Source organism: Ylistrum balloti, unplaced genomic scaffold (genome assembly GCF_031769215.1).
Source record: "Ylistrum balloti isolate Yb309-2 unplaced genomic scaffold, AGI_CSIRO_Ybal_v1 Utg370600, whole genome shotgun sequence".
Classification (NCBI taxonomy): domain Eukaryota; kingdom Metazoa; phylum Mollusca; class Bivalvia; order Pectinida; family Pectinidae; genus Ylistrum; species Ylistrum balloti.
This window is the reverse complement of record NW_026782371.1, coordinates 124,233-146,322: the sequence shown is the minus strand read 5'-3', so window position 1 is coordinate 146,322 and position 22,090 is coordinate 124,233. Positions and strand designations below refer to the sequence as shown.

Sequence of the window (22,090 nt, the reverse complement as noted above, 5' to 3'; positions counted from 1 at the left end):
TCACTTTACCTGATATTGATGGTAAATTATCACCTCACCTGATATTGACGATAAATCATCACCTCACCTGATATTGATGATAAATCATCACCGTACCTGATATTGATGGTAAATTATCACCTCACCTGATATTGATGATGATAAATCATCACCTTACCTGATATTGATGATGGTAAATCATCACCTCACCTGATATTGATGATGATAAATCATCACCTTACCTGATATTGATGATGGTAAATCATCACCTCACCTGATATTGATGATGGTAAATCATCACCTCACCTGATATTGATGATGATAAATCATCACCTTACCTGATATTGATGATGGTAAATCATCACCTCACCTGATATTGATGATGATAAATCATCACCTTACCTGATATTGATGATGGTAAATCATCACCTCACCTGATATTGATGATGATAAATCATCACCTTACCTGATATTGATGATGGTAAATCATCACCTCACCTGATATCGAAGGTATATCATCACCTCACATGTAAATTTGTTAATTTTTTTTTACTACTTATGAGGAGTATGAGGAATACGTTACAAAAACGTAGATATTCAGACTGAACTTATAAAGTTAAGTATTCAAATTCTGTGTTTTAGAGACTGTTTAGTCTGATATGATAGATATTCTAACCTGGCTTATGAAGTTCTGTGTTTTAGAGATTGTATGGACCTATATGGTAGATATTCTAACCTGGCTTATGAAGTGCTGTGTTTTAGAGACTGTTTAGTCTGATGTGGTAGATAGTCAGACCAGTTTATGAAGTTCTGTGTTTTAGAGACTGTTTAGTCAGATATGGTAGATATTCAGACCAGTTTATTAAGTTATCTATATACTTGGTCAGTGTGGGATTTCCTATACATGCTTATAACTTGATAACTGTTGTAGGAATCTGTAGTAAATTAAGTTTGACTTGTCCAACTCCCAGCAGAGCTCTGTTGGCTGATGACCATTCACGATGGCATCAATCGATGAACAAGATGAACAAACATCCAATGAAATGCAGCCATGAATAAAGCTAAGAGACCTAAGGGTTAACCCCTAGTCATCACTAGTAACATGAAAAATGAGTGAAATAATCTTCTATCATCTGAACTTTATGGTGAGAGATGTTGGATAGTAATTGAATGTCAGTGGTGTGTAAAATTGTCAGGGGCAGTCATTGTTACAACCTATCAACATTTACAATTGCTGTAGAGATTATCATTATGTCTCAAAGTGTGTGACACATGTTAAAGTTGTTTGGATGTGTACACATGGTATTGATTTCCAAGGACAAACATTATCACCATTACTGTCATGACAATGTCAGATTGGTTCTCGCGTGGAGAATGAAATTCTCTTCAAACTATAATTAAACAGATGAGGTACACTCATGGTGTCTGTTTTATCATATGATAATTGCTGTGTCAACTACTGATAAAAGGCAGCTTTTTTGACAGAAATTATGAGCAAAACTTCAGAATTGATTAAATATGTACCAAAAAGATATATATTGGTACCAATCTTTTCCTTGCTACTTAGGGTGATTTCCATTTAGCTGGTTCAGAACTGACAACTGACCAAATACATAACACAGACACAAGAGGTTAAACAATACTGACAATTGTACAGAACACATTACAGGGAGACAGGATGTTCCACAATACTGACAACTGAACAGAACACATTACAGGGAGACAGGCGGTTCCACAATACTGACAACTGAACAGAACACATTACAGGGAGACAGGAAGTTCCACAACAATGACAACTGAACAGAACACATTACAGGGAGACAGGAGGTTCCACAATACTGACAACTGAACAGAACACATTACAGGGAGACAGGAAGTTCCACAATACTGACAACTGAACAGAACACATTACAGGGAGGCAGGAAGTTCCACAATACTGACGACTGAACAGAACACATTACAGGGAGACAGGAGGTTCCACAATACTGACAACTGAACGGAATACATTACAGGGAGACAGGAGGTTCCACAATACTGACAACTGAATAGAACACATTACAGGGAGACAGAAGGTTCCACAACAATGACAACTGAACAGAACACATTACAGGGAGACAGGAGGTTCCACAATACTGACAACTGAACAGAACACATTACAGGGAGACAGGAAGTTCCACAATACTGACAACTGAACAGAACACATTACAGGGAGGCAGGAGGTTCCACAATACTGACAACTGAACAGAACACATTACAGGAAGACAGGGGCTTCCACAATACTGACAACTGAACAGAACACATTACAGGCAGACAGGAGGTTCCACAATACTGACAACTGAACAGAACACATTACAGGCAGACAGGAGGTTCCACAATACTGACAACTGAACAGAACACATTACAGGGAGACAGGAAGTTCCACAATACTGACAACTGAACAGAACACATTACAGGGGGACAGAAGGTTCCACATTACTAATGATTGCACATAACACATTACACGGAGACAGGAGGTTCTACAGGGTCTGGACTGTGGTAGGGTACCATTTAAAGCAGCATTTTATGAAACATCTGTCTCAGAGTATCTATCTTTATCTAGGAGATGGTAAAGCATTGTCTTTCACACGTTATTGGGTGACAGTGATAATTTTAAGAGGATACAGGAAGAATTGTATCGAGTATCCAGGCTTTGTTAACATTAACTGTTTCTACAGTGCATTACATTTTCAGAGTTGTATAACTTAATAGGCATATAGTATAAAATTACTGACCTGTTATCAGGTGAATACATACATTTCTTCACCTCAAAGGTGATATTTTGCTTGGCAGGAGGGAAATATCACCACCAAGGGTTAATAAAACAAAGTTTTCAGGTTATATTTACCTGTGAGATGTCTGACAGGGGTATAGAATGTTATATTTACCTGTGAGATGTCTGATAGAGGTATAGAATGTTATATTTACCTGTTATATGTCAGGCAGGGGTATAGAATGTTATATTTACCTGTGAGATGTCTGACAGGGGTATAGAATGTTATATTTACCTGTGAGATGTCTGACAGGGGTATAGAATGTTATATTTACCTGTGAGATGTCTGACAGGGGTATAGAATGTTATATTTACCTGTGAGATGTCTGACAGGGATATTGAATGTTATATTTACCTGTGAGATGTCTGACAGGGGTATAGAATGTTATATTTACCTGTGAGATGTCTGACAGGGGTATAGAATGTTATATTTACCTGTGAGATGTCTGACAGGGGTATAGAATGTATATGTTATATTTACCTGTGAGATGTCTGACAGGGGTATAGAATGTTATATTTACCTGTGAGATGTCTGACAGGGATATAGAATGTTATATTTACCTGTGAGATGTCTGACAGGGATATTGTGAGATGTCTGACAGGGGTATAGAATGTTATATTTACCTGTTATATGTCTGATAGAGGTATAGAATGTTATATTTACCTGTGAGATGTCTGACAGGGATATGGAATGTTATATTTACCTGTGAGATGTCTGACAGGGATATAGAATGTTCTATTTACCTGTGGGATGTCTGACAGGGGTATAGAATGTTATATTCACCTGTGAGATGTCTGACAGGGGTATAGAATGTTATATTTACCTGTGAGATGTCTGACAGGGGTATAGAATGTTATATTCACCTGTGAGATGTCTGACAGGGGTATAGAATGTTATATTTACCTGTGAGATGTCTGATAGAGGTATAGAATGTTATATTTACCTGTGAGATGTCTGACAGGGGTATAGAATGTTATATTTACCTGTGAGATGTCTGACAGGGGTATAGAATGTTATATTTACCTGTGAGATGTCTGACAGGGGTATAGAATGTTATATTTACCTGTGAGATGTCTGACAGGGGTATAGAATGTTATATTTACCTGTGAGATGTCTGACAGGGGTATAGAATGTTATATTTACCTGTGAGATGTCTGTCAGGGGTATAGAATGTTATATTTACCTGTGAGATGTCTGACAGGGGTATAGAATGTTATATTTACCTGTGAGATGTCTGACAGGGGTATAGAATGTTATATTTACCTGTGAGATGTCTGGGGGGTATAGAATGTTATATTTACCTGTGAGATGTCTGACATATTTATATTTACCTGTGAGATGTCTGACAGGGATATAGAATGTTATATTTACCTGTGAGATGTCTGACAGGGGTATAGAATGTTATATTTACCTGTGAGATGTCTGACAGGGGTATAGAATGTTATATTTACCTGTGAGATGTCTGACAGGGGTATAGAATGTTATATTTACCTGTTATATGTCAGGCAGGGGTATAGAATGTTATATTTACCTGTGAGATGTCTGACAGGGATATAGAATGTTATATTTACCTGTGAGATGTCTGACAGGGGTATAGAATGTTATAATTACGTGTGAGATGTCTTACAGGTATATAGAATGTTATATTTACCTGTGAGATGTCTGGCAGGGGTATAGAATGTTATATTTACCTTTGAGATATCTGACAGGGGTATAGAATGTTATATTTACCTGTTATATGTCAGGCAGGGGTATAGAATGTTATATTTACCTGTGAGATGTCTGACAGGGATATAGAATGTTATATTTACCTGTGAGATGTCTGACAGGGGTATAGAATGTTATATTTACCTGTGAGATGTCTGACAGGGGTATAGAATGTTATATTTACCTGTGAGATGTCTGACAGGGGGATAGAATGTTATATTTACCTGTGAGATGTCTGACAGGGGTATAGAATGTTATATTTACCTGTTAGATGTCTGACAGGGGTATAGACTGTTATATTTACCTGTGAGATGTCTGACAGGGGTATAGAATGTTATATTTACCTGTGAGATGTCTGACAGGGGTATAGAATGTTATATTTACCTGTGAGATGTCTGACAGGGGTATAGAATGTTATATTTACCTGTGAGATGTCTGACAGGGGTATAGAATGTTATATTTACCTGTGAGATGTCTGACAGGGGTATAGAATGTTATATTTACCTGTGAGATGTCTGACAGGGATATAGAATATTATATTTACCTGTGAGATGTCTGACAGGGGTATAGAATGTTATATTTACCTGTGAGATGTCTGACAGGGATATAGAATGTTATATTTACCTGTTATATGTCAGGCAGGGATATAGAATGTTATATTTACCTGTTATATGTCTGACAGGGGTATAGAATGTTATATTTACCTGTTATATGTCAGGCAGGGGTATAGAATGTTATATTTACCTGTGAGATGTCTGACAGGGGTATAGAATGTTATATTTACCTGTTATATGTCAGGCAGGGGTATAGAATGTTATATTTACCTGTGAGATGTCTGACAGGGGTATAGAATGTTATATTTACCTGTGAGATGTCTGACAGGGGTATAGAATGTTATATTTACCTGTGAGATGTCTGACAGGGATATAGAATGTTATATTTACCTGTGAGATGTCTGACAGGGGTATAGAATGTTATATTTACCTGTGAGATGTCTGACAGGGGTATAGAATGTTATATTTACCTGTGATAGGCCTTACATGACACGTAAATAGATTAATATTTTAATCACCATTTAGATGCCTGGAAACATGCAGAATCTGTGGATGTGACACCTAACCTACACAGATTCTGCATGTTTCGATGTAACATCATAATTAAGACCTGTTTTGACTGATCAGCATGTCTGAAAATGACAGTCATTACCCCTAAAGATTGGGTGATGTGAACTGATGTGTATAAGGTACATATGGAAGTATATTTACCCCTATAAGTCGGAAGGCATGTACTGTAGAGTTTAGTGGTATATTTACCCCTATAAGTCGGAAGGCATGTACTGTAGGGTTTAGTGGTATATTTACCCCTATAAGTCAGAAGGCATGTACTGTAGAGTTTAGTGGTATATTTACCCCTATAAGTCGGAAGGCATGTACTGTAGGGTTTAGTGGTATATTTACCCCTATAAGTTGGAAGGCATGTACTGTAGAGTTTAGTGGTATATTTACCCCTGTATGTAGGGTTTAGTAGTACATATGGTATTTAGTGAGATGTCTGACAGGGGTTAGAATGTTATATTTACCCCTATAAGAAGGCATGTACTGTAGGGTTTAGTGGTATATTTACCCCTATAAGTCAGAAGGCATGTACTGTAGAGTTTAGTGGTATATTTACACCTATAAGTCAGAAGGCATGTACTGTAGGGTTTAGTGGTATATTTACCCCTATAAGTCGGAAGGCATGTACTGTAGGGTTTAGTGGTATATTTACCCCTGTAAGTCGGAAGGCATGTACTGTAGGGTTTAGTGGTATATTTACCCCTATAAGTTGGAAGGCATGTACTGTAGAGTTTAGTGGTATATTTACCCCTATAAGTTGGAAGGCATGTACTGTAGAGTTTAGTGGTATATTTACCCCTATAAGTCGGAAGGCATGTACTGTAGGGTTTAGTGGTATATTTACCCCTATAAGTTGGAAGGCATGTACAGGTCAGGAGACGTGCTGTTGTGTTTAAGGTACATATAAGGGTATATTGGACCCTAAAGGTCAGGGAAAGACAAATGCTTATGTTACTGAATGGTTTGGAGATGGCAATTCAGTGTGATAGCACTATACTACATCGTTTCATTAAGCTTCCTTGAAAGGACAGTTTCCATGGAACCATAGTAAAACACAGATAAATAATCTTGTTCAATCTTGTACATAGGTTTGGTGTTTTACTTACAAAAACATGATGTCATTATTATTGAGAGAATGAGATTGTGCCGTGATTGAAACAGTCAGGCTTCATTTCCTTTCCTTTAATCCAGTAATTGTTTTAATAACCTTATATATTATTTTAGAGGTATTTATTTGGGACAACTGACATTATTTATGTTATTCTTAACTTTACAATCTGCTTTCAGTTTTGTAAGGAAATCAATAAATGTCAAATAAAGCTCTCTGATTTGTTTCTTCAGACTAAATGCAAAGAACAGGCATTTAATAATGGTAAATTACATAAAGCCTCATTGCTCATCTATTGTTTTATTAAAAAAAAAGGCCAGTAACAAAAATTGCGGTGGAAAATGTTCTCGCCATTTGAGAGCCCCGATGGTGTTAATTTCTGATCAAATTTCTGTGCTTCGTCCATCAAAACTTCATGAGTAAGATCATTAGGAGTATAAGTTGTGTTTGCTATATTTGGAATGCAGCAAGATTTTCAAAAGTGCCAGCTGCAGCATCCATTTAAGATTTTGACTCTTGGAGTTTGTTAGACTTTTTACTCTCAAGACTTGCATGAGGGATCTCCTATTCAGTGTAAGTTTTAGTTGCACCTGTCAAATTTTGAGATTCATTGAATTTTCAAGATTGCTGACCATTTTAATTTTGAATTCACTCGATATCACTCCCGATGTGACAGATAGCAAAGAGAAAAGAACAGACAGGATGTAATAGAACCAATAAAGATCTTCTGATTATAAAGATCCCTGACTAATAAAGATCATCTGATTATAAAGATCCCTGACTAATAAAGATCTTCTGATTGTCAAGATCCCTGACTAATAAAGATCTTCTGATTGTCAAGATCCCTGACCAGTAAAGATCTGCTGATTGTCAAGATCCCTGACTAATAAAGATCTTCTGATTGTCAAGATCCCTGACCAGTAAAGATCTTCTGATTGTCAAGATCCCTGACCAATAAAGATCTTCTGATTGTCAAGATCCCTGACCAATAAAGATCATCTAATTGTCAAGATCCCTGACCAATAAAGATCTTCTGATTGTCAAGATCCCTGACCAATAAAGATCTTCTGATTGTCAAGATCCCTGACCAATAAAGATCTTCTGATTGTCGAGATCCCTGACCAATAAAGATCATCTAATTGTCAAGATCCCTGACCAATAAAGATCATCTAATTGTCAAGATCCCTGACCAATAAAGATCTTCTGATTGTCAAGATTCCTGACCAGTAAAGATCTTCTGATTGTCAAGATTCCTGACCAGTAAAGATCTTCTGATTGTCAAGATCCCTGACCAGTAAAGATCTTCTGATTGTCAAGATCCCTGACCAATAAAGATCATCTAATTGTCAAGATTCCTGACCAGTAAAGATCATCTGATTGTCAAGATTCCTGACCAATAAAGATCATCTGATTGTCAAGATTCCTGACCAGTAAAGATCTTCTGATTGTCAAGATCCCTGACCAATAAAGATCTTCTGATTGTCAAGATCCCTGACCAATAAAGATCATCTAATTGTCAAGATCTCTGACCAATAAAGATCATCTAATTGTCAAGATCCCTCAAAGATGATAGTAGAAATCTGTTGTGCATTCAAAATGTACCTTAGTATGTTACATTTTGATAGACCCACTAGGATCAGAGGGCAGGGCCAGTTGAAAGGCATTCTCCTGTAGGAATGCCAGAATTCTGTCTCAAATTTGGTCAGAAGCATCCTTGAGTGAAAGGTAATCAATACTGTATAAGATTGGTCTCAGACCCTTGGTGGGCCAGATAGTGAAAATAGAGCAAATCTTTCTTCCTCCATATGAATGCCAGAATTGTGTTCCAAAATGTAACTGTTTTGTTAAGTGTGTCCTGGGAGAGTACTGGTCTTTGTGCCTTTCCCAGATACCTGTTTGTTATTTTTGTTACATTGAAATATACCCATATGACTTATTTACATATGTATTTCTGATTGCAGAATGAAGAGTATTTACGTAGTATGTGTGTTGATGGTACTGACAGTAGCTGTATCTGGTGGCAGGAGAAACAGAGGTAATAGTTTTCATCTGTCCAACACTGTGATCAGACATGTTTATTGTACTCTACACAAGGTAGAAAGATTACACTTTACCAGTGTTATTACACCCTTCAATTAACTACCTCTTATCAGTGAATAAACATCATCAATTAACCACCCTTTTATCAGTCTTATAACACCCATTACATAACTACCCTATTTTCAGTGTTATAACACCCATTACATAACTACCCTATTTTCAGTGTTATAACACCCATTACATAACTACCCTATTTTCAGTGTTATAACATCCATTACATAACTTCCCTAATATCAGTGTTATAACATCCATTACATAACTTCCCTAATATCAGTGTTATAACATCCATTACATAACTTCACTAAGTAAGACAGTAAATCTGGGCCACCTGCTGTGGAAGCGGTGGGGCTCAATAGAGGAAATAGAGCATATTCTTTCAAGTCCTACTCTTCCTGTAGGAATTATTTGATTTTCCCCACATGAGGTCTGAAGCATTCATGAGTAAAAGGGAATCAATTTTGTATAAACAGTGGGTTTTGCTTTCCTGGGGCAGGGCCCAATACAGGAAATAGAGAAAATTCTTTAAAATCCTCCTCCTGTAGGAGTGATTGGATTTTGCCCAAATTTGGTCTTGCTCATTGTTGGTAAATGGGAATCAATTTTGTATAAGCAGTGGATCTCCGCCTCCTGGAGCAGGAGAGGCAGAGTCGAATAGTGGTATTAGAGAAAATTCTCTACATCCTAATATGTACTTCAGTGTAAGGGCCTAAAATTTAAAGCCTAAGGAGAATGCAAGGTGATCAACAAAAAAGTCAAGATTTGGATGGGGAGGTGCTGCAGCCCCACAATTAGATAAATTTCGTAATTTTCATACATCAGATAATTTTATGATAGCATCAAGTACATGTGCATCCTCTGAACCGTGCAACTATTCAAGTGAATTTAATCATGGCAAGCAGGTTATGGCAAACTTCGGGGACTTAAAGTCCACCAGCAGTGTTTGCCACCTGGAAACTCATGCTGGATATCAATCAGAGCCAGCATGTGTTACTTATATATGTATTATACACAATAGATCTAGTTAGATTTTATGTAAACACTGTCATGTAGAATTCTGGAGAGACAGTCTTTAGATATCTTACAGATTGTAGTTGTGATTGGTTAGAGAATTCCACTGATCAATTTAAATTACATATAGCTGTAGAAAATATAAAGAGGGACAATTCACCAGGAAAATGCTAAAAAAATATCATCTTGATAATGTGTGTTTTAAACAAGGGCTGTAACTGTTGTGTTTCTCTGCTAATTGATTATTCTGCTGCTGTATTGAAATATTTAGTTTGAGAAAGAGGAAGAGCAGCAGAGGGTCACATTAGTACTACCAGCACCAACATTCTCTGCCTGTCCTTAAATGTCAGACTACTAAATCTTAGGCTTCTAACAAGTTACCCGCCTTATTCTCTGTTCTCTAATTACTTAATGACACAAGCACACAACATGTTCCTCACATTTATGTCAGTCCCTTTACCCAATAGTTGTCCATAAGTTCTCTATCAGTTACCTGTTTCCATTAGTTAACTATGAATATTAGTTACCATTTATAACCCATTAATTATCATTGATTGCTAAATAGAAAACCAATAATTACCCATTAGTTACCATCAGTGCTCAGTAATTGCCCAACAGTTCCTATTAATTACCCATTAGTTACCAGTAATTACCCATTAGTAAACGTTAATTCATAATTTGTCATAAGCTATTATTGATTACTAATTACACAAAAGCTAACCAATAGTTACCATTAATTACCCATTAACTATCATTGATTACTAAATAGCTAACCAATAGTTACCCACTTCTTACATTAGTTATTCAGTAAATTACCGAGTAGTTACCCATTATTTACACATCAGTGTCCACTAGTTACAGAATAGTTACCATTAATCACTAATTAGTTACCATTTAGTCACACATTATTTACCCATTCAAGTCGAGTTACTCAGTATATAAGTTGGTGTGTTGTAACCAGAACAAGGAACATCCATCAGTCTTGGTATATAAGTTGGCAATTACATGCTTCATACTCTGGCCAAGGTTTATCAGATAATACACTGACTGAGGTGTATCAGATAATACACTGACTGAGGTGTATCAGATAATACACTGACTGAGGTGTATCAGATAATACACTGACTGAGGTGTATCAGATAATACACTGACTGAGGTGTATCAGATAATACACTGACTGAGGTGTATCAGATAATACACTGACTGAGGTGTATCAGATAATACACTGACTGAGGTGTATCAGATAATACACTGGCTCAGGTGTATCAGATAATACACTGGCTGAGGTGTATCAGATAATACACTGACTGAGGTGTATCAGATAATACACTGGCCGAGGTGTATCAGATAATACACTGACTGAGGTGTATCAGATAATACACTGACTGAGGTGTATCAGATAATACACTGACTGAGGTGTATCAGATAATACACTGGCTAAGGTGTATCAGATAATACACTGACTGAGGTGTATCAGATAATACACTGACTGAGGTGTATCAGATAATACACTGGCTAAGGTGTATCAGATAATACACTGACTGAGGTGTATCAGATAATACACTGACTGAGGTGTATCAGATAATACACTGACTGAGGTGTATCAGATAATACACTGACTGAGGTGTATCAGATAATACACTGACTGAGGTGTATCAGATAATACACTGGCCGAGGTGTATCAGATAATACACTGGCCGAGGTGTATCAGATAATACACTGGCCGAGGTGTATCAGATAATACACTGGCCGAGGTGTATCAGATAATACACTGGCCGAGGTGTATCAGATAATACACTGACTGAGGTGTATCAGATAATACACTGGCCGAGGTGTATCTGATAATACACTGACTGAGGTGTATCAGATAATACACTGACTGAGGTGTATCAGATAATACACTGACTGAGGTGTATCAGATAATACACTGACTGAGGTGTATCAGATAATACACTGGCTGAGGTGTATCAGATAATACACTGACTGAGGTGTATCAGATAATACACTGACTGAGGTGTATCAGATAATACACTGACTGAGGTGTATCAGATAATACACTGACTGAGGTGTATCAGATAATACACTGACTGAGGTGTATCAGATAATACACTGGCTCAGGTGTATCAGATAATACACTGGCTGAGGTGTATCAGATAATACACTGACTGAGGTGTATCAGATAATACACTGACTGAGGTGTATCAGATAATACACTGACTGAGGTGTATCAGATAATACACTGACTGAGGTGTATCAGATAATACACTGACTGAGGTGTATCAGATAATACACTGACTGAGGTGTATCAGATAATACACTGGCTGAGGTGTATCAGATAATACACTGACTGAGGTGTATCAGATAATACACTGGCCGAGGTGTATCTGATAATACACTGACTGAGGTCTATCAGATAATACACTGACTGAGGTGTATCAGATAATACACTGGCCGAGGTGTATCAGATAATACACTGGCCGAGGTGTATCAGATAATACACTGGCTGAGGTGTATCAGATAATACACTGACTGAGGTGTATCAGATAATGCACTGGCTAAGGTGTATCAGATAATACACTGACTGAGGTGTATCAGATAATACACTGGCTGAGGTGTATCAGATAATACACTGGTTGAGGTGTATCAGATAATACACTGACTGAGGTGTATCAGATAATACACTGGCTGAGGTGTATCAGATAATACACTGGCTGAGGTGTATCAGATAATACACTGTTTTACTCTTAGCTCATGAGTTACAAATGTGCCCTTTACACTCATAACACAGTTACTCTTGAAATCTGCTCATGAGTTACCATTGGTAGACACCTTATTACTCACATTCTGTTAATGAATTTATCCTTTCTCATATTAAGGTCCTGACTAAATCTTTGTAGTATAATTTAGAATCTTCAAGGAAAAGTAAAAGATTGCAGCTATAATAAGTCATTGTGATGTCAATTTATACATCAGAAATCTTTTGAGATAATTATATGTTCTGTAAATTTACTTGTCTTTCTGGACTTAATTGCAGTCATTATACTTAAATAATGATCATCAATTATGTTATTTCATGGTCTATTTATAAGACATGGTTGTCTTACTATAAGTTTTTGGAAAGCATTTTGATAATAGGCATTCCTATGTCTTCTGCAAAATCTAGTTTTGCAGTATATGAAGATATGTATGTATTCTCAGCTCACCTTTACAGTTGGAATGCTCTTCATGTCACTCTTTGTCTGTGGTCTGTCAACTGTAAACGCTTCTTGTGATTGGCACTGGAAAGGCCATTTCAAATTTCATTTTTATGTTCCTTATGGTACCTAGTTGTGGAAAGTCCATTTTGGGACTGATTGGAAAAGCAACATGGACAACAGGTGGCCATATTTGTTTTTGACAGTCACAGGTTGCTGTAGTTACCTGTGGAGAGGTAGTGGGTGGATCATTCACAGACTCCATATGTAGGTTACCAGGGGATGTAAATCCATTGTGGGACAGATTGGAAAATAAAAATGGCAGACAGGCGGCTGTCTTGATTTTGAACAGGCATTATATAAGACTGAGTTTGTTATCATCCTTCTGGAGAAGTACTGGCTAGATAATTCTCATGTAAGTTCTATTTAGTGACTATATGTGCATTGCCAATTTTAGGATTGGGTATACGAATAAAATGGCTGACAGGCACGCAACTTGGATTTGGACTCTGAATGATTGTTATTGCTATTTGAAAAGCACTGGATGGATCTTTCTCAGTGTTATATGTACTTGTAGCTCCCTTTTGATACATAAATGTGCTGTTTTGATTTTGGGACTTATCAGAAAAAACAAAAGACAGATAGGTTGCTGTCATGGATTTCACAGTGAAAGATTGCCATGGCTATTTCTTGAGAAAAATAGATGGATCTTTCAGAAATTGTATCCCTAGGTTACCCTTACCTCTTTGTTGAGCCTGTTCTATTTTGGAACGGACAAGAAAAACAAAATGGCCAAGAGGCAACCATCTTGGATTTGACTGTGGCAGATTATTTTCGCTATATATATCTTGAAAGTAGTTTTCAAATTCTCTATCCTAAAGAGTAACAACAGAGGAAAGAAGACTTTTAAATGACAAATGAAGATCAAACAATGATAGATGCCAAATTCCCTCTGGGATTTCTTGTATGTTATTGCAATATTAAATTTCTGGAAGAGGGAATGTACTGAAGTATGAATAGAATTTCAGATCTCAATATATATTGTAAAGAGTCTTGTGAAAACGCTTTCTACAGATTGATCAGTGAGTTGTGTTGTACTGCTGAATGAGAGCAAGGGTACTTTTGACTGTTTACTTTGAAAGTGCATGCATACCCCAATCATGATGACCTTTGTCTCTAAGGAGATCTCCTGCCACTACTACAGCTTAGACAATGGAAAGCAATAAAGCAATGGTTATTATAAGCTGATTCCTTATTAAATGGCTCTTATTCATGATTCATGCTCCAGAGCAGGCACTATACACACCACAATCATTTCTTGTAATCTGTGGAGATACTTTACCGCAATGTAAAAAACATTATTTGGAAAATAATTGAATAATTAGATGAGGTAATGTATTTACGGAGTGTCATCAGTGTGTCTGTCGGCGCCCTCCATCATTCTGATGGATTTATTGTTAGTAGGGACTCATTGATTGTCAAAGATTTCCTCTCGTCATCATAATTAGGTAAAAATAAGGACGCCGATATAAACGTGAACCAAATTCACCATGATGATCCATAACAGCAGGCAGAAATGATATTGGATGTCCAAGTGATCTGTCAGAATCTTTCTACTGGCGGTATAATTTGCCTACAACAGATTGTCACTGCAAACACACACATTAGGGACGTATTGATTCTGTACATTGAAATGTCCACAAATAGGGTTAACACTGGCAATTTATTTTTGCGTTGTACATAAGGAAGCATATATTGGTCCCAGGATACCTGCTGGCTAACCCTATGACAGTTATCACCAGAATTTGTGTCTCCAAATATAGAAGCATATTACACCTACTTGTATTTTGTAGTCTCCTGACATGGGGTTTTCTCATTTTCAGCTAAGATCAAATTATCTGCCTTCTTAAAAACAACATAAAACAGAGGCTAATGGGATTTGGTGTGGCTCTCTAGATTCTGCAATATAATGGGAAAAGAAAAGAATGTCAGGATGTAGACATGATTAAGTGTCAAGTATTTATGTGATTCCTCAAGCTTCCTGCTGTGGTTCAAATAGATCAACTTAATTACAAAATGTATGTACATAAGCAGTCTAAAATGACCCTCATTTTGATGACAGACTGGATCAACAGTAGATTAATCCTTGACACTGATCATAATTACATGTTTGATCTTAATCATGTGATATTAAATTTTATTTTCAGTATTAAATTTTATGTATATCTGTAGGTAATATATTTTCTCCAGCTCGAAAATGTACCGGAATAAGAAACTAAAATAAAGATTTGTGGTAACGTGGTTTTACTGTATTCAAAGTAATTACAAACCATGTATGATTTTATTCAGGGTATTTGTTTTCCAGTGCAATTACATTTACTTATCAGCTTATCATAGAAGTACTGAATGAATTGACAGGTTACAAACAAATAGCCAGATTTTGGCTAAATTCCTTTTTTTCAAAGGTTCCAAACTTTTTGGTTAAACAAACCTTTAATCAGGTGTTACTTTTCCTAGGTGTCACCATATCCTGGTGTTACTTTTCCTAAGTGTCACCATATCCTGGTGTTACTTTTCCTAGGTGTCACCATATCCTGGTGTTACTTTTCCCTGGTGTTACTTTTCCTGGTGTTACTTTTCCCAGATTTCACTTTTCCCAGGTGTTACATTTCCCAGATGTTACATTTCCCATGTGTTACTTATCCCTGGTGTTACTTTTCCCAGATGTGACTTTTTCCAGGTGTTACTTTTCCTATGTGTTACTTTTCCCAGGTGTTACATTTTCCAGATGTTACTTTCCCTGGTGTTACTTTTCCCAGGTGTTACATTTCCCAGATGTTACATTTCCCATGTGTTACTTATCCCTGGTGTTACTTTTCCCAGGTGTTACATTTCCCAGGTGTTACATTTCCAAGATGTTACTTTTCCTAGGTGTTACATTTCCCAGATGTCACTTTTCCCAGGTGTTACTTGTCCCAGATGTTACTTTTCCCAGGTGTTACATTTCCCAGATGTTACTTTTCCTAGGTGTTACATTTCCCAGATGTCACTTTTCCCAGGTGTTACTTGTCCCAGATGTTACTTTTCCCAGGTGTTACATTTCCCAGATGTCACTTTTCCTAGGTGTTACATTTCACAGATGTCACTTTTCCCAGGTGTTACTTTTCCCAGATGTTACTTTTCCCAGATGTTACTTTTCCCAGATGTTACTTTTCCCAGATGTTACTTTTCCCAGATGTTACTTTTCCTAGGTGTTATATTTCCCAGATGTCCCTTTTCCGAGGTGTTACTTTTCTCCAGTGTTACATTTCTCAGATGTTACTTTTCCGAGACGTTACTTTTCCTATGTGTTACTTTTCCCAGATGTTACTTTTCCCAGGTGTTACATTTCCCAGGTGTTACATTTTCCAGATGTTACTTTTCCTAGGTGTTATATTTCCTAGGTGTTACTTTTCCCAGATGTTACTTTTCCCAGGTGTTACTTTTCCTATGTGTTACTTTTCCCAGGTGTTACATTTCCCAGATGTCACTTTTCTGGGGTGTTACTTTTCTCCGATGTTACATTTCTCAGATGTTACTTTTCCCAGATGTTACTTTTCCTATGTGTTACTTTTCCCAGGTGTTACTTTTCCAATATGTTACTTTTCTGAGATGTTTCTTATACCAGATGTTACATTTCCCAGATGTCACTTTTCCCAGGTGTTACTTTTCCCAGATGTTACTTTCCCCTGGTGCTACCTATCCCTGGTGTTACTTTTCCCAGATGTTACTTTTCCGGTGTGTTACTTTCCCTAGGTGTTATTTTTCCCAGATGTTACTTTTCGCAGGTGTTACTTTCCCTAGGTGTTATTTTTCCCAGATGTTACTTTTCCCTGGTGTTACTTATCCCTGGTGTTAGTTTGAATGTTTACCACCTGACTATCAGATGACTTCTAGTTTTAGTACTCATTGTGATGTGATAACTGTCTGCTCACAGCATTTCCACGAAAGAGAAACATCACTCATGAAGGCTAAGAGTAAGAAAAAAAGAATTGATTGCACCATGTGAGTAATGTCGTTTGGCAGTGTTCTATAATCACCGTTGCATGCAGCGCTTTCCATAATAGCATAACCCTGTCTACAGAAATCTTATACATTAAAATTTGGTGATGTAATGGCCCCAAAACAATCAAATAGAATAAATGATCTCAGTCATCCTTCTTAGACGATCAGTGTATTAAGATGTTAGAGAAGACAAAATCAGGGTTGTAATAGCTCAGATAATATAGAGTTAGCCTATGTAACCTCAGGTAAATATCAGAGAGGTTTGGTTCAATTCTCCCTAATGATGGCGCTTTGTGTTTCTCAGGAAGCTGAGAATTGGACCAATCTGTGTTGTCTTTGTTTGTATCCTAATCTAATTACTATATAGGACATGAAATTGGCCTCCTGTATGCTGTTCAGTGAGGTAACCATCAGCAACTTCAAAGAGACTCTGCCTCAAAATGACCTTCACAAGGTGAAAGACCAAACAAACAAACATGTAGACATAATCAGCTATGTTATTATAACAATATGTTGTTAATAATTGTATTTATTTTAAACAATTATAAAACATTTCTATTACCATATTTATCCATTGATAAGTCCATCAAGTTTCATGGACCTCATTGGTTTTCATGGACCTTTATGGGCTGTCCTTGGTATCAACTGACAATAATGGTTTGTTTTGTTTTTATTTTGTCCAGTTTAACTGTTTTAACCAAATTTAATTGATACCTTTCCATTCTTAGAGTATACTAGTCCTTTATCGGATAATGATAAACTGTGAACGTTTACATTTTGTGATGTGATTCTATGTCTGTCTATAATGTATTTGACCTCAGTAAATATCATTGTTACACCTGAAATAAGCCCACCTGTTTATATTGCTGTTCAGTAGTATTACATACAAATGTAATCCCCTGACTTGTAGTCAGAATTTCAACATTGGCTCCTTAGACTTGCAGAATAGATCAGAAGTATTCTAGTTAGCCTGGATGGAAGTATGTATGTAGTTTTAATGTAGGACAAACCTAGAGCATTTACCTGGAGAAAACCAAAGTCGGCAGGCAAATTACCTTCTGCTTGTACATTTTCTATGATGATGTTGATGCATGATTGTATCAGCCTAAGATGAAAGATCAAGGACTAAGGTGACAACTTAACCTTTGATTGCAGTATCCATTGTTCCAAGCAAGATGTTATGAGTGGGATGGGGGAGAAAAAACTGAGTCACATGTTGTGTATTCCATCATAAAACTTTTTTTTTCCCCTTTAAATCAAAATGTTACACCTAAACCTTAATCAGTGCTTTTGTCTCAGGCTGTAGGTATTCCAAGAAAGCAGCATGGAGTGATTGTGATCCTGTAACAGGGAAAAAGACAAGAACACTTCAGCCAAAGCCAAACAACCACCCAGACTGCAGTTCACCCAAAGTCCAGACAAAGAATTGCAGTAGGTGTCCCAGAGCTGTCCACTCATTTGTACTATTTTGAAGTCAAAGAACATATCCTATAATTCTGCTCTTTTTTCCACACTCCCTATCTACTCCATTTACCAGTTATTCTCATCAAAGACCTTTGGAGGTCATGTCATTTAGTCTTACCTGAAGTCATATTGGGAAATGAGTTAATCCATTTAAAAATTTTGTGACAACAGAACAGAGGTTGATTGTAATGAATGTCTTATTAAAATCATTTACAGGGAGAAAGACATTAAACTGTGACAATACCAAATTCATTTTGAATTTGAAACTAGTGTCTGGGTATGTGGGCTGAAAGAGTTCAAAGGCAGAATGTGGTCACAGGACATCAGTAAAAGTAAACACATTGTAAGGGTTTTGACTATAACCATACCTATTTGCTTTCCTGTATTAAGGTCAGGGAGTTCTTATAGGGACATACAGTGACAATAAATTTATCAATAAAAGTTACTTGCTATAAAATTTAATCCATGTCTGACCTTTATCTATCTTGCCTTATATAACACAGTGTTTTAATTTCTTGTTAATTGCAGATGTATGTAGGTATGGGGCTGCAGTTGTTGGACAGTGTGACCCAGTTAACAGGACACAGGAAGTCAGAAAAGCACTGCTTCCAGGTGTACCTACAGAACTAAGTTGTGAACCCTTCAAGATCAAGATGAAAAGATGCAAGCCAAATAAAGGTAATTCTGTCACTGTGATCCACCCAGCGGTAATCCAGTCACTGTGATCCACCCAGCGGTAATCCAGTCACTGTGATCTTCCCTGGGATTAACCTGTCACTGTTATCCACACAAGGGTTAACCTGTCACTGTAATCCACACAGGGATTAACCAGTCACTGTAATCCACACAGGGATTAACCTGTCACTGTAATCCACACAGGGATTAACCAGTCACTGTAATCCACACAGGGATTAACCTGTCACTGTAATCCACACAGGGATTAACCTGTCACTGTAATCCACACAGGGATTAACCTGTCACTGTAATCCACACAGGGATTAACCTGTCACTGTAATCCACCCAGGGATTAACCAGTCACTGTAATCCACACAGGGATTAACCTGTCACTGTAATCCACACAGGGATTAACTGTAATCCACATAGGGAATTAACCTGTCACCACACAGGGATGTAAATCCACACAGGGATTAACCTGTCACTGTAAACTTTCCTTGGATTAACCTGTCACTGAAATCCACCCAGGGGTAATTCTGGTTCTGTAATCCACATAGGAATTAACCTGTCACTGTAAACATTCCTTGGATTAACCTGTCACTGAAATCCACCCAGGGGTAATTCTGGCTCTGTGATCCACCCAGGGATTAACCTGTCACTGTAATCCACACAGGGATTAACCAGTCACTGTAATCCACCCAAGGATTAACCTGTCACTGTAATCCACACAGGGATTAACCTGTCACTGTAATCCACCCAGGGATTAACCTGTCACTGTAATTCACACAGGGATTAACCAGTCACTGTAATCCGCACAGGGATTAATCTGTCACTGTAATCCACACAGGGATTAACCAGTCACTGTAATCCACACAGAGATTAATCTGTCACTGTAATCCAGACGGGGATTAATCTGTCACTGTAATCCACACAGGGATTAACCTGTCACTGTAATCCACACAGGGATTAATCTGTCACTGTAATCCACACAGGGATTAACCAGTCACTGTAAACTTTCCTTGGATTAACCTGTCACTGTAATCCACACAGGGATTAACCAGTCACTGTAAACTTTCCTTGGATTAACCTGTCACTGTAATCCACACAGGGATTAACCTGTCACTGTAATCCACACAGGGATTAACCTGTCACTGTAATCCACACAGGGATTACCCTGTCACTGTAATCCACACAGGGATTAATCTGTAGGTTGTAGATTGCAGTGACAGTGATTTTGATCTTAAATGCTACTCCACCATCATCAATTGGCTATTCAAATTTCCAATCACTGCATGTCCATACTTCTGTAAACAAGTTTTGTTATCGTTATTTCTTGAGAAGTACTGGATGGATCTCTCTCAAATTTCATATGTTGGTTCCACTTTGTCTCTAATTGTGCCCATTATATTTTGGAACTGATCACAAAAAGAAAATGGCATCCAGGAGACCATCTTAAATTTGGCTGTTTAAGATTATCCCTATTTCTGCAAAGGATTAATGTTCAATTTTTTATCATTAAGAGCAAAAGCAGAGAAGAGAAATGAAAGGATAAGATCCAACTTTTAAAACACTTGGATAGATTTCATTCAAATTTACTCTGAATGAACACTAGGAAGGGCAATAGATGAGGTCGGGTTTTATCAGGGACTTTTAATCTAGTGTTTATTTTTTGTTTCAAATGGGTACACTTTACATTGGCTAACTCCTCGGAATGTTTGATTCTCAGAACACTTTTAAAGCCTTTGGACCTTCTGTTTTAAACCAGATTTTATGAGAATTGGAACATTCTTTCAACTGTGAAATGATTTTTTTATTTTTTTTTTGTTGCAGCAAATTTAAAGTGCCTTTATGGCAAGCGCATAATTGGAGAGTGTGACAGGGCTACAAACACTATGTTGATCACCTTTCCACTGCTTCCAGGACAGAACCCCAGCTGTCCAGAAAAGAGCAAAACCAAGCCATGCAAGAAACCCAAGAGTAAGTCAACTTCCTGTGATTGTTTTGTTGCCACTTCCATTGGGGGAACATAGTGTTACCCATATTTATCCTCCCTTCAAAATGTCAGCTAAGGATCAATAGATCTGGTGGATTTATAACATTGAGCTCTATCCCTAGTTAGATTCTGATCTGCTTATGAAAGATCTCTATTTGTTGTCGTCAATGAAACCTTGTGAAGATAAATTTTAAGTGATATTGGCTTTATGTATTTTCAGATAAGTGTAAGTACGATAAATCTGCTGATTGGGACATCTCAGCTTGTCCTCAGGGAAATGCCACTAGGACCTTGAATTTGAAACCAGGACAGGACACAACATTATGTGAACCAACACGGGTAGTGTCAGTCCGATGTAGAAAGCATGAAAGGAAAATGAACAGAAAGACCAAGAAGAAGGAAAAAAAGAAGCAACGTCGACAGGAGAGGCGTCGCCAGAATCGAAAGGACGCCAGCCCAGGTAGTGCTGGTTTCATTGATGCAAATGAATAGACCATGTACATATATTTAGTACTGTGACATTGTAACCAAGGCTGTGTGTAGGATCCCGACACTAAGATTAGAGAACTCCTCCAACATCACACCCACTCTCTCCAGTAGTTGTTTCAATGTTAGCATGATCATATCCCACTATCTGGGCGAGTGTCTATTGATCAGGAAACTTCACACAGCTTTATGTATATACCATACAATGTCGTATTATAGTTTCACCAGATATATGGGACACTATCTACTACTTAAAAGATATTTCCCTTCAAACCAAATGAGAAGTGAAAAACAGCTTTTCCTGTGAAATTTATTTCTAGAGCTAATTTAGATATATAAGATAAAATATTAACATTGAAAATAACTGGTCCATCCTTTGTGTGGTAAACACTATTGTTTCTAAACCT

The 22,090-nt window shown here is 37.3% G+C and overlaps 1 protein-coding gene across 3 annotated transcripts in view; it reads left to right on the top strand.

Annotated features, from left to right (window-relative positions):
* LOC132556909 (uncharacterized) overlaps positions 1-22,090 on the top strand; it is an 87,422-nt gene that overhangs the window by 12,686 nt on the left and 52,646 nt on the right. For 2 of the 3 annotated variants that reach the window (XM_060221364.1, XM_060221365.1), the window contains exons 2-6: positions 8,681-8,754; positions 18,365-18,496; positions 19,058-19,207; positions 21,035-21,181; positions 21,418-21,657. In XM_060221364.1, the coding sequence (XP_060077347.1) occupies positions 8,682-8,754; positions 18,365-18,496; positions 19,058-19,207; positions 21,035-21,181; positions 21,418-21,657 (742 nt within the window). In that variant the 5' untranslated portion in view covers position 8,681. The remainder of the gene's footprint in view (positions 1-8,680; positions 8,755-18,364; positions 18,497-19,057; positions 19,208-21,034; positions 21,182-21,417; positions 21,658-22,090) is intronic. The other variant, XM_060221366.1, reaches the window with a different exon arrangement.